The 13645-nt window shown below is 60.3% G+C and overlaps 1 protein-coding gene across 1 annotated transcript; it reads left to right on the forward strand.

Annotated features, from left to right (window-relative positions):
• The first annotated feature begins 807 nt into the window (after positions 1 to 807).
• On the forward strand, positions 808 to 9721 carry Slc39a3 (solute carrier family 39 (zinc transporter), member 3). The gene is made up of 3 exons (XM_005415143.2): positions 808 to 921; positions 2085 to 2413; positions 6446 to 9721. The coding sequence occupies exons 2-3, from the start codon at positions 2204 to 2206 to the stop codon at positions 7184 to 7186; spliced, it is 951 nt and encodes a 316-aa protein (XP_005415200.1). The 5' UTR covers positions 808 to 921; positions 2085 to 2203; the 3' UTR covers positions 7187 to 9721.
• Positions 9722 to 13645: the final 3924 nt, after the last annotated feature.

Here is a 13645-nt window from a genome sequence, read left to right on the forward strand (position 1 = left end):
CTCAGCCTCCTGAGTGCTGGGATTACAGGCATGTGCCACCACGCCCAGCCTGGATGTAAAACATACTTTTTTTGATAAAACAATTTTAAAATCAGGACTTAATCCAAGGTCACCTATTGCATTTAGTTATATCTATTTTTTTCCAGTACCATAGACTGAACCTCAGGACTTTCAAATTGAGCTAAAACCCCAGTCCTTTTAACATTTTTTTAAAAATTTTTTTTGTTGTTGTTTTTTTGTTTTTCTTGCGGTACCAGGAATTGAACTCATGACCTTGAGCTTGCCAGGCAGGCGCTTTGCACTGAGCTAAATCCCCAGCCCCAACATTTTTTTTTTTTAAAACAGTGTCTCACTAAGTGACTAAATTGCCCAGGCTGGGCTTGAACTTGGAATCCTCTTGCCTCAGCCTCCTAGAATGCAGGAATTCTAAGGCGTGCACCGCCACGCCCAGCGTGTCTCTCTGCTTCTTAAGGCGAGGAGAAGGACATCAGCGGCGGGGATGCTTCCACAGAGACCGCCCCCGGTAGTAAATCACTTCCTTCGAAACCTCCAACGAGCAGGATTCAGCACCAGAGGCCCCTGGACAGCTCTGGAAGCCAAACCCTTTCGGAACCAATCGTCGATGGTTCCACTTTCCTACCCGGAGCCTCTTAGTAGCTGCGCCCTCCGCTCAGTGAGAGGAAACTACTCTCCCGTGCCGGTGGGAGAAATGGAGCGGCAGGATGAGTGGCAACCGCATCAGCCAATAACGTGTTACTATCAACCAGCGGCGCTCCGGAACACCAATAGCCGTTGTTGTGGGCGGGACGTGGGCAGCGGCGCGCTGAGCCGGGACCTCGTCTGGACCTCGCCGGCCGGGTGGGAACCGCGCGGCGGTTGGCGGTGGGCGGAGCCGGCTAGCGGGCTAGGGGCCCGGCGCAGGTACCTGCGGGGTGAAGGGTGGGTCCAGGGCGGCGGGGCAGGGCGGGGAGGCCTGGTGAACTCTGCTGGTTAGCCAAGGCCCGGCCGCGTTGTGCGGCGGCTTGGGCACACAGTAGGCGCTCACTAAGTGCTGAAGGAATGAATGGCTCAGTCCCCTCCGCGGCCCTGCCCCACCGGCCCCCACCGTGAGAGGGTGGAGGCCGCCCTCCTGCTCCGAGGCCTGGGGCGGCGAGACGCCGACCGGCATTTATTAGGCGCCTACTGTGTGCGCGGCTTTGCGGGGTGCACAGCGTGGAGGCCGGGGCAAGTTTGAACGCGTTTAGAAATACTATTCCCTCTATTGCATAAAACAGAAGTCAGTACTGCCAGAAAAGGGACGGGGAGGGCCCTGTGTCTCCCAACGTCTAAGTAGGCCCCTGTAAATGTAAATGAAGTGGGGGGAAGCACAATGGAGGATCTGAGGTCCCTTCTAATAACTACATTTTGGGGTCCAGGGTGAAATCTCCACTTCGGCCCATTGAGTCCCATAAAGAGCCTCAGGCATTCAGCTGGCCCTTCCGCTCACCTGGCGACCGCTGGACATCTGTTCTGCCCCAGGCCTGTGGCGGGCACAGGAGATACAGTTTAGGGGAGGGGTAGGTGGGGACAGTGAACCCAGATGAGGAGGACACATCCTTGGAAGGTCGGGGTAGAAGGGTCTTGCGGGCAGCAAGAACAACCTGTGCAAAGGCCCTGTGGCAAGAAGGGGTTTGGCACAGTTGAGGGACACTGATGTGGACTGAGGAGACAGGGGAACCGGTCACACAGAGCCTCAGCCTTGATGTAGAGTTTGTGTTGTGGATCAGCACAGTGCAGAAGCTCACGCCATGCCCCAAATGATTTCACCACAGGGGAAGTGATTCCTGTCTTTGCAGCCTAAGGTGGAAGTCACCAGGTGCCCATGGCTACCACGCAGAATTTCAAACTGTGTTCGATTGCAGTTGATCTGGAATCGAGTGTGGTCAGTAGCTGCTGTATTGGACACTGCAGCCCCTGGAGTTTTCCAAGGGAGGCAGTGACAGGCACAAGCTGTGGGGTGGACTGAAATACTCGGTGTGACACACTGGGTTACTGGGGTTGGTTAGATGACCCCACAGCTGATACGGTCGCCCTGGTGTTCACAGCTAGGTGGAGGCATGAGCTTCCCGCCGTGTGATCAGGCCCGGTAGTGCATCGTGGCACTGACCTGTGCGTCCATGCATGGTGTGGCCCTGCGGTGACCGGTGCAACCCAGCCTGCGACCATGGTGAAGCTGTTGGTGGCCAAAATCCTCTGCATGGTGGGTGTGTTCTTCTTCATGCTGCTGGGCTCCCTGCTCCCCGTGAAGGTCATCGAGACAGACTTTGAGAAAGCCCATCGCTCCAAAAAGATCCTTTCCCTCTGCAACACCTTCGGTGGTGGGGTCTTTCTGGCCACCTGCTTCAATGCGCTGCTGCCCGCCGTGCGGGAGAAGGTAAGGCTTCCCTTACCTTCCCTGGGTGGTGGCTGCAGCCTGGGCACCTCAGGGCCAGGGGTTGCGGATGGTTTTTCAACATGGATACCAAGACCAGTGAGGGCCTCAGTGCTGTAAGGATGAGGGAAAGGAGAAAATGAACTGCTGTGTGACTTTACAGTGGTTGCCGCCCCTCTCTGTGCCTTACCTGTAAACAGAGTTGGACTAGACCTGGGTCAGGACTAGATGGATGAGCTTGATAGGGGTAAACGTCCACACCAGTCTCTACACTCCACCTAGCACGTACTTTGTCCCAAATTAAGTGAGGGTACTCTTTGTCTCCAGCATCTGTCAGCTGCTGCTGCATAACAAGTCATAACAACTTGGCATCATAGGACAAGTGGCATTTATTATCTCGTGGTTTCTGTGGGTCAGAGGTCTGGGTGCAGCCAGGCTGGGTCTTCTGCTTTGGGTCACATGAGGCAGCAGTCAGGATGTCCCCTAACTGTGGTCACATCTCAGCTCACGCATGGAGAGGGACTGGCTTCCAAACTCACATGGTTCTGGACCAGATTCAGATCACTGCTGGCTGTGAGACCAAGGACCTCAGTGGCTGGAAGTGGCCCTCTGTCCCTCTCCACCAGCATCTGCCCAGCACAGCTGGTTGCTCCATTAGCAAGGTGAGAAGACAGGAGATCCTGGCAGCAGGACATAAGTCATAGTTGCGTGTAATGCAGTGGCAGTGGCGTGGCCTCCCTTCTTGTCTACTGTTTAGAAGTCTGGCCCAGGTCCCTCCAATGCCTGAGATGTGCCCATCTAGAGGGGGCTGGCACAGGGGGCTGTCTTAGGGTCTGCCTGCCACAATCCCTACCCACATGGGCTGGCAGTGACCCGATCCTCAAAGCCACCTTCCCCTGGCCCAGGCTCCAGCCCCTTGGAGGACCTCGGTGGGAGGCAGGCAGCCATGCCTGCCAGGTGACTTCAGCTGAGCCTGGGCCAGTGCAGCAGCAAGGCCGAGTGGGCGAGTGGGCTTCGTTCACCTGCCTGTGGGAAGGGCGGGGCTTCTGGTGCAGCCCAAATTCCCCAGCCGCTGCCCAGGCCCCACAGCACTGGGTTCCAGGGCACAGAGAGGACCGCCGTGGGCAGCTGTTGTTTGAGCCCACTGGGGTGGAGGGTTGCCTTCTCCCACGGCCCACGATGCCAACCCCATGTGTCCACCCGTGTCTGCTCCCTGCCCGGAAGCGTGGGTGGAGCTTCAAGTGGGATAGGAGACGCTTCCTGCAGTCGTAGCCGCTGCAGAAGGGATTGTGTCACCGTAGCAGAGGCCCCACTCCGTTAACGTGGAGGTCATCAAACAGGAAGTGAGCTGGGTGAGTCTGGTCTAATCAGCAAGCAGTCACCCTGCTGCAGGCCTCACAGAAGCAAGAAGCTCTGGCAGGTGAGGAGGGTGACACACGGCAAGGATCCCAGGGTGACCTCCAGGAGCTGAGCACGAAGAGATGGATTCTGCCCGTGTGCCTGGAACCCGACCCTGGTTCACAGCCATCTCGGCCCGAGGCAGCACCCTGGCTTCTTCCTGGTGGGACTCCGCCAGTGCAGCCCAGATTGCTGACCCCCAGAGCTTCGAGATGACACCTTTGTGTCGTCTGGCACCATAGGCTGTGTCTGTCTGTCACACCGCACGGAGCTCACATAGCCTGTGTCCACATGAATGAACCATTCAGAGTTGTCCCCAAGCTATGATGTCTCCTTCTGGTGCATGTGGCCACCCCTGTCCTCCTGTCCCTCCTCCTCCTTGAGCTGGTGGTGTCACCTTGGTGGCCGACACGGCCTCTCCTCCAGCAGGTGGCCACCCCGGGCAGACAGGCCACGTCTTGGCGCTGTGTGTGTCCCGGGTCCTGATCCGTGTCTGTCGCTAGGCGAGGCACACAGGCCTCGCGTCAGTGTGTAGTGAGCAGCTCAAGTGACTTCTCCACAGGGACAACAGCCAAGGGCGACTTGGGGCCCCTGTGGTTGTCACAACTCAGGGAGCTCTTGGCACAGAGCGAGTGGAGGCCAGGGACGCTGCTTAGCCCCCGCAGTGCCCAGGATGCCCCTACAAACGCCCGGCCCGTGTGCCCACTGCGGTCATGAGAGTCACAGTGGCTCCAGACATTGCCACAAGTCCCGTAGAGGCAGTCACGCTGGCTGGGGGTCGCCGTGGGTGTGTTCAGCTGTGACAGAGCCTGTGCACAAGGAGCAGGGACCGTGCCGTGAGCCGGCCCGTGCCTGAGAGAGGGGCTGTCATGCGCTCCCGGGAGGTGGTGCCCATGTTTGCCACCTGCGTGCCTTTCGCAGGACCCTGCATCCTGGCAGGCGGCCTGATGCTGTGTCCCCCTGGGCACACTCATCTGACCTGTGTCCATTTGATCACTAGGAACCCTGCCTGACCATGAGCAGGGCGAGGCTCAGGTGTGTGGCCAGGTGACAGTGGAGGGGACAGCTACAAAACACGACCCCTCTATCACACATCAGAGAGGCGGGGGCAGCACGCTGCTCAGGACCAGCAGGAAGGGACTGTCTTACAGCCCCCTAAGCCCTGGGCAGGTAGCAAGATGGGGAGGGGAGCCCGTGAGCCAAGGCCTTCCCTAGGCGTCACCCAGGCAGGCTTTCCAGGGGATCTTTTGTATGTTTTGTGTTCTTGAGATGATCTTACTATGTATCCCAAGCTAGTCTCATACTTGGCTATCCTCCTGCCTCAGCCTCCAAGTGCCAGGACCAAGGGACTTTAAAGCAAGCAGTGTAAGTCCTATGGGTGCCCTGAGACAAGAGGGGTCACTATGCAGAGTGTAGGTGAGTCCGGCTGGCTATGTCCGGCATCCACAGGGAGGAGGCTCAGGAGCAGCTGTGCAGGGCAGAGATCTGGTGGGTCCCATGGGACAGCCGGGTAATGTGAGCTGGAGCCTGTCGGGCAACCGAGCCTGCTAGCCGACAGAGTTAAACCCATGTTCTAAGAGACTGCTCTGGCAACCTGAGATTCTGGGAATCACGACAGGGCCCCTGGGTTAGGTAGGGTACTATGAAATTCCATGTAAACTGAGACTCAGAGGGTGAGACTCCACCAGCCACAAGCCAGGCTGGGGCCAGAATGCCCCCAACAGTGGGCAGCATGTGCAAAGGCCCTGGGGCTGCAGAGAGCTTGGTGTGCTCACATCTGGGTAAGGCAGGGAGGGCACATGGGGCCCAGGGCCACCTGCCTTATCTGGTTCTTCAAGTTTTACTGAGTTACGAGATAGAAGAGTTGCAAGTTCAAGGCCAGCCAGGATATATATTGGAACCCTATCTCAAAACAACCAGAAAGTTTTCCAAGTTAAAGTTGAACAGCATCCAGTATCCTGATCTTTGTCTATACCATGTTTCCAGCACTTCCCCCCCGCCCAGAGGGGCCAGGGGCATAGTGAGTAGCTCCTCCCTCTAGAAAATTCTGTGGGGTGGGTCCAACTTGGGGGAGCCACGGGGTGGCCGTGTGTCCCAGGGGACCCCATATTCATGCCCACCTGGGTCAGTGGAGAAAGAAGGGCCCCCTAGTCATCTGGGGGCTGAAACCAGTGGCCTTTCTGAGGTGGCCCCCTGGGGCTGCAGGTGCCACCCTCCTGCTGCTTCTCGTGGTGGCTCCTGTGGGGGGCTCCGTGGGGTCTCCTCCTTGGAAGGACCCTGTGCTGTGGGTTAGGGCCCTCTACGTGGCCTCGTGCTAAACTTACCACCTCTTTAACAGTGCCATGGGCAGACTGGTTTACTTATTTATTTATTGAGGATGGAAACTGGAGCCTTCGAACTGACCCACCTCCACCCCCACCCCTTTTAGAGACAGGATCTCACTAAGTCACTAAAATTGCCCAGGTTGGGCTCAAACTTGTGACGCTCAGCCTCCCAGAGTGCTGGGATGACAGGTGAGCAGAAGCATCCCCGGCCCTCCTGGGTTCTGGCCTCCGCTGCAAATGGGGTATTTCTGGGCTTTGTGAGTTGAGCAGCGACGTCCCACTGCTCCTCTGATGGCCTCTGTCCCCACGGCAGCTTCAGCGTGTACTGAGCCTCGGGCATCTGAGCACCGACTACCCGCTGGCGGAGACCCTGCTGCTGCTGGGCTTCTTCGTGACCGTGTTCGTGGAGCAGCTGGTGCTCACATTCCGCAAGGAGAAGCCATCCTTCATCGACCTGGAGACCTTCAACGCGGGCTCGGATGCGGGCAGCGACTCGGAGTACGAGAGCCCCTTCGCCGGGGGTGCGTGCGGCCGCACATTCTATGCCGAGGGCCACACGCATGCGCACGGCGCGGGCCTGAGTGTGCAGGAGCTGTCGCGCTCGGGGCCGTTGCGCCTGCTCAGCCTGGTCTTCGCGCTGTCGGCGCACTCGATCTTCGAGGGCCTGGCGCTGGGCCTGCAGGAGGAGGGCGAGAAGGTAGTGAGCCTCTTCATGGGTGTGGCCATCCACGAGACGCTGGTGGCGGTGGCCCTGGGCATTAGCATGGCCCGCAGCGCCATGCACCTGCGCGATGCAGCCAAGCTGGCGGTCACCGTGAGCATCATGATCCCGCTCGGCATCGGCATCGGCCTGGGCATTGAGAGCGCCCGCGGCGTGCCAAGCAGCGTGGCCTCTGTGCTGCTGCAGGGCCTGGCGGGTGGCACCTTTCTCTTTATCACCTTCCTGGAGATCCTGGCCAAGGAGCTGGAGGACAAGAACGACCGGCTGCTCAAGGTCCTCTTCCTGGTGCTCGGCTATGCTGTGCTGGCCGGCATGGTCTTCCTCAAGTGGTGAGTCTCCTCCTCCTCCTACTCCTCCTCCTCCTGGTCCTCTGCGTTGTGGCTGCGGTGAGCTCCAGCAGGACACAGGCCATGTCCCCCAGCCCCACCTCCCTGGAGAGGGAGTGCAGGGACGAGGCCTCCCCAGCCCGGGCTGTGCCCCCATCCTGCATCCCGAGTCTCCACGCACCGATGCTACTTTAAAAACACTCTTGAAAAAGATTCGCTAGAGCTGTGTGGCCACATCAACCTTGGGCAGGGTGGGGCGCCGACTGGCGGGAGATGGGGCCTGGGCCACAGGTCCAGACATGTCAAGCCCAGACTTGCCCCACCTCACCCCCGCTGAGGACAGGAACCTCAGGCCCGGCTGTGCCCAGGATGTGAGCAGCATCATCCCACAGCTGGGCTGGGTGGCTGCAAGGCCCGTGTCCTTCAGCCAGGGATTGCCAGCGATCCACCCTCAAGACACACACACACACACACACACACACACAGCAGCACCCCAGGGCAAGAAGCTCCTGGGGCAGGGAGCAAGGCGCGTCCTAGCAACCCCTCCCTGCCTGACCTGTTGCCTTGGCAACCCCAGCCTGCCACTGGGGACCTGGAGTCCAGTGATCAGGTTGTTTTGGGGAGTTTGCTTGGCAGGAAGGAACCAGGTTTTGAGCCTGGAGCCCTATCTCTGGGCCGTGGTCATGCTGGATGCTGAGGTCTCCCTGGTGCCCCCACGGACCCCAGTGTCCTCCAGTGCCCACCCCAGGCCGTGCTCTCTGTTCCAACTTCTTCCTATGCCTGGTGCTCAGCCAGCACCCATGGCCCAGTGCTGTCCTTGCTGTGGGATATCTGGGTCCCCAACAGGGAGAGCCCGTCCCTCATCACTGTGGCGAGGACCAGCAGTGGCTTGTCCGAGGTTGGGTGTCCCCTGAGGGTGTTGCCACCTGCCCAGCTCCTAGGACTTGGACATTTGCAGCCTGAATGTCCTTGTGAGGACTCAGGAGTCAGAGCCATCGCCTTGACCCCCGTAGATCAGCGCGGTTTCAGACCCATCTCCGGGGCCCAGAGCACATGTCCGGGCCCCCGAGCGCTCTGGCAGGGCCGTCCTCAGTGCTGTTGGCAGTCGCGCCCTTTCTTGCGCACTCCAGCTGTCTGTGAGGCCGGCGCAGCCCGGCCTTGACCCGGGCCGGGAAGTGGCTGTGCGGGTGTGAGACATCTCTGCTGTGTCCTGCACCGTGTTCCTGCCCTGTCACCAGGTGCTGCCCACCTGGCCTTTGCCACCAAAACGCAGGTGTCACAGAGATGCCAGACCCACTTGGGGAGGACCCAAGCTCTGCACGGATGTGGGGTATGGCCTGGTGACACGACTGGGCCAGGACAGGAAGGCTCAGGTCCCCCCATGCAGCGGACAACAGTCTGTTCTAGCAGGCCCAGCTCTGTACCTACCCCATCACCACCAAAAATGCACCCTGTCGGGTGCCCCCCTCCACGTCAGCTCCCCGGAGTGGCCCTGGGGACACCAGCAAGCCTGTCTAGCTGTCCTCAGCCTCTTCCTTACCTTCCCCCAAGAGGAGCCTCTGAGGTGATGCCAACCCCTCAGCCAGAGCTCACCCAGGGCCCTCAGCCCACTGCCGGGCACCCCTTACCCAGGGCACGCCTGCTCCCACCACACCTCCGGTCGACCTACTGTGGCCACACCCACTGCCCTTTGCCCCTTGGGATCCTCACCCCTTCCTTCCCCCGAAGTTCATCCGGGCCTCTTCAAGTTTGCGAGAGGCAGGGGCTGTGGTCACGAGACCAGCCTGCTCATCGCCACCGCTCCTGTCCACTGTGGTAAAAGGCATTGTCAGCCCTGGGCTCCCGGCATCCTGGGACCACAGGGAGCAGGTCAACAACTGATGCAAGCCAACTCAAGGCAGTGTGCTACATGGCGTTTTTTGGGCCCAACTTGGTGGCTGTCCCGCTTTCAAAAAGGAAGTGGAGGTATCTCCACTGGGGTGCCAGGAAGCAGCACAGTTCTCTCCGTGACACACCCAGGTGTGACCTGGATCAGGGCCTCTTGGGGTTCCAGCCCTGTGTGGGGGTCCTGACCATGTACATGTGCACTACCACATGACAGTAGGAGCTTCCGCTTGAGTAAGACAGGAGTCACCACCACCCTGGGACATCCAGAGCTCTGCAGAACTGGCTGGCCAGAATTCGTCACAACAGGTGACAGGCTACAACCTCTGCCACTGTGACGCCCAGAACTGTCTCGCAGCTGGAGAGCTGGCACCCTTTCTCATGATCTGTACTGACTGGGGTTCTCAGTTGTGATTCTGGCCCAGGGGACACTGGGCGGTGTCTGGGGACATGCTGGCTGGAGGCCAGGGATGCCGCTCAGCACCCTGCCAGTGCCCAGAACGCCAGCCCCAGCCTGTCCCTCCTGCGGATCTGCAGCACAGACAGTGGCGACAGTTGACAGGTGCGTCCCGCCCTCCGTCTGGAGCAGAGGGAGAAGGAAGGGGCGGCAGCCCCGGGCCTGCGATGGAGTCACCGTAATAACAGCGTGTCGAGCCTGTGTGCTCCCTTGTTTGTGTTCCTGCCAGGCGGGTGGGTGGGATGGGGAGGGCCGAATCCCTGCGCCCAGACAAGCCACCGGCGGCAGGGGGGGCCGTGCCTGCCCCCTCACCCGGCGCCTGCCCTCCTACGCTAGATGACAGCCCTGCGTTCCCCGCCCCGTGTCACACCTGGCCAGCGTCCACCCTTACTGTGGACTGAGCTGTGCCTGTGCCGGGGCTTTAGGAGAAGCAGGGACCTGCCTGTCACACCTGGAGGCGCCCAGCATTCCCTCCATGGGGCCCCAGCTTCCAGGGGCACAGGAGGGCCCTCACCTTGAAAAACGTCACTGCAGGGCATAGGGCCTTCCCTGTGGAGACCTAGAACACAGCTCCTGGGTACAGTGCTGAGGCCAGGTTGGGCTGGGGCAGGGAGACCTCCACAGGGTCTGCGACACTGCTGACCTCAGGGCTGGCATGATCGCTAGGTCCTGTTTTTTATTTTTGTTGTACTGGGGCTTGAATCCAGGGCTTCACATTGAGCTATACCCCCAGCCTGTTATTATTTTTTATTTTGAGACAGGGTCTCACTAAGTTGCCCAGATGGGGCTTGAACTTGCAATCCTCCTGTCTCAGCCTCCCAGAGGGCTTTGATGGCAGTCATGCACCGCCATGCTCAGCTAACTGCCCCATCTCAGAGGAGGTGAACCGGGCTGGCGGGGGTGCAGCTCAGAGCTCCTGCATTTGGAGTGCTGCCCATGGAGCATGTGAGCAGCCACTGCTCCGCCCAGAGCTCCCCGGGGGGGCCCAGGGGCACTCTGGAGGCTGCTGTCTCGGCGTGTGCAGACCCTGCCACACTCAAGCAGCTGAGTTGGCCCTACAACAGGGACTGCCCACGTCAGCGCTGCTTATGCATCGTAGGCACTGCAGGCGCTGAGCGGTGTCCCTGCCCTCCACCCACTCCATGCCAGGAGCTCACCCAGCATCCCTGGGAGGCTGGCAGGACCCCCAGCATATAACTCAGGCAACTCACATTGCAGCGAGGAAGACCAATACCATCAGCACACAGCAGAGCGTCAGGTAGCAGTGGGTGCCCGGCAGGGGGAGAGCATTTTACCCTGCCCCAGGAGGTGGCCCAGAGGAGATGACATTTGAGAGGCACTAGCGAAAGACTTAGGTTTCGGGAACCGGTTGTGAAGAGGCCCTGGGGTCTTTCTGCTGATCTCAGCCTTGTTTCCTGATGACCAAAGCGGCCTGGGCTCTCTGTAAAGAGGCACAAGAGTCGGGGTTGGGGGTTTATCCCACCAGCACTAAAGGCCTCAGGACCCCACTCCTCTGACATGGCACTGTAACAGTCTCCTATATTCTAGGGGAGCCCAGGTTGCCTCCAGGGGCCCAGCGGTGCTGCGGTGAGGTCTGTCTGTCAGTGCGGCTCCTGCAGGCACGCTGAGCAATGAGCCCTGGGTTCCCAGGTGCGGCCTGTGTTTCCAGGGGCAAACGCCTTTGACAGATGACCTAGTTGTAAAACCCTGACGCCGCGGGCGGGTGACTCTGTAGTGAGGGCCTGCGTGAAACATGCAGTGCTCTGGGTTCAACCCCAGCACGGCAAAAATGAAAGAAAGAGAAAAACTAACAGTAGTAATAAATTTTACAAATAAAGTAAAATATTGATGCCAGTTTAAAAACATGCCACCCATGTGGCCCCAGCAGGGCACTGGGGTAAGGAGAGGCCCCGTGGGCTGCAGGGTCAGGCAAGGACAGGGGCAAGGCAGGTGATGGCTGTCCTTGCACTGCAGTGGAAAGATGACGGAGTCCAGCAGAAGTCTCCAGACCAGGCCTCCTGGAAGGAGGGGGCACGAGGAGCCAAGTTCTAGTCCTGGCCTGGCCTCCTCCTCGCTGGGCCACCTTGAGGGAGTTGCTCCCCTTCTCTGAGCTTCGGTCTCCAGATGTGGGCAGGACGGTGGCCAGGCATGGCTCAGTGCCAGCCGTGGTGGTGTTTGTGTCTAGACATCTTGCAGGCTCAGGGGCTGGAGGGGCTTAAGCTAGGGGGACCTGGAGCCCCTCTTCCTGCCAAGGAGGCAGCAGGTTCTGAGTTCCCTCTGCCACTTCTGCCTTCTGGAGACCCTGGGATTCTCCAAAGAGGGCTCCCCCGGGAGCCCCTGTTCCCCCAGTAGCCTGCTTGGCCTTCCTAGCATCCACGTTCCGCCCTCTGTGAACTCTGAATTGTGCAGTTTGCCAAGGACAGGCAGAGCCAGCGGTGCCCGCCACCCCCGGCTGGCCACAGGAGGGGTCCTGCCGCTTTGGCTTGGGTGCTCCATGTCCTGGGGAGAACAAGGAGGGGACAGAGGCTCATCCTCCGCTGGTTCACAAGGCCTGGAGCCTGGCCGGCCGGGAAGCTATAAATAGCAGGCGGTGGCGAGGAATTGCCGATGGGCCCAACTCTCCCCGCCTGAGTCAGCCTGGCCGGCTGGGGCTGGAGCCCCAGGGAGCAGCCAGCCAGGATGGCCAGGCACTCTGGAAACCCGCTGCTGGCTGAGAGTGGCCCGGGGTGAGATTGGGAGTGGTCAGGTCGCAGTGGGACTTGAGCCTGGGCCTGGAAGCTGCACCCTGGTGCAGGAGGCGCAGGGAGCCACAGCTGTGTTAGAGCTGCAGTTTAGGGCTGGTGCTGGAGTGGGGGAGCAGGGGAGGCCAGGAAGGAGCCAGGGCGAAGCACTTTGAGCCCCGGGGCGAGGGTGAGTGGGCTTGGGGATGGTGCCAAGTGTCTAAGCAACCAGGAAGGGCCCGCCCCAGCCACAACCGAGAAACAGCCAGGGAGCCAGAGGAAAGCTGTCTGCTCATACTTGGAGATGGGGAGCTCACCACCTCTCCTATGAGCCCCAACTGCACCAACTCTAGGAATTCCCAGCCCTCCTGTGGGTCCTGAGTTCCAGTCTCCCTGGAAGGTGAAGGGCACCTTCCTCTGACACCCCAGCCGTGACAGCCTCAATCCCACCCCGGGTGCACTTTGGGGTGTGGAATTGGAGCCCAAAGTCCAGTTTCCTCCGAGATCTGCCCAGACGAGCTTCAAGGCAGGAGGGGTGCAGGCCTGGCTCCCCAGCACTGTGGGAGGCAGAGGCTAAGTTCCAGCCCAACCTGAGCAACTTAGACCCTCTCAAAAATAAAATAAAATAAAATAAAGGCCAGGGATGTAGCTCTGTGGTGTAGCACTTGCCTGGCAAACGTGAGGCCCTGAGTTCTATTCCTGGTACCCCAAAAGCAAAAAGGCTGGGAATGGAGCGCAGCGCAAATGCACGGGGTTCCATCCCCAGTGGCGGGGGCAGAAGAGGTGGAGGAGCTCCAGTCTTAAAGGGGGTCGAGGGGACAAAGGCTTCTGCACGCCTAGCCACTCCCACCCACCGGGCAACAGACTGGGCGGGGGCTCCGCAGTTTGTTCCCAGAGTCCCCAGCTGCGAGCCCCACCTCCGCCCTCACTTGGCCCCGGACCCCTCCAGGGCCCAACTGCCCTTGGCGCTCACGGGTGCCCCTGCCACAGGGCTGCCCACCCAGCCCAGATCTGCCCCCAACAAACCCGTGGGGTGCGGGCGGGGATGCCCCGCTGTGCCGAGCCCCCAGCTCTGCCCTCTCAGAGCTGCTGACCCACACTTTTGTTTCTACAAGCCATGCCCTTGAGTCCAGGCAGCGAGCTTGGCCACGACCCCAGGGGTGTTGCCTCGGCTCTGCGCCCCCAGTTCCCCAAAATGCCTTGGCCCTGGTCCTGTTGCCCCTGAACGGGACCTCTCTGCTCAGACCCTCACCTGCCATCCCCACCCGCGTGGTCCCCAGGGCCCAGATGTCTGCCGGGTGGCGGGGCAGGGGTCCTGGGGGCTGGCAACCTCCCCCTGAGCGCAGGCGGGTCCGGGCGCGGTGGGGCGGGGACGCCGGCGGGCGGGGACACCGGGGCGGGCAGG

Source organism: Chinchilla lanigera, unplaced genomic scaffold (assembly GCF_000276665.1).
Source record: "Chinchilla lanigera isolate Chin_1 unplaced genomic scaffold, ChiLan1.0 scaffold00498, whole genome shotgun sequence".
Lineage (NCBI taxonomy): Eukaryota > Metazoa > Chordata > Mammalia > Rodentia > Chinchillidae > Chinchilla > Chinchilla lanigera.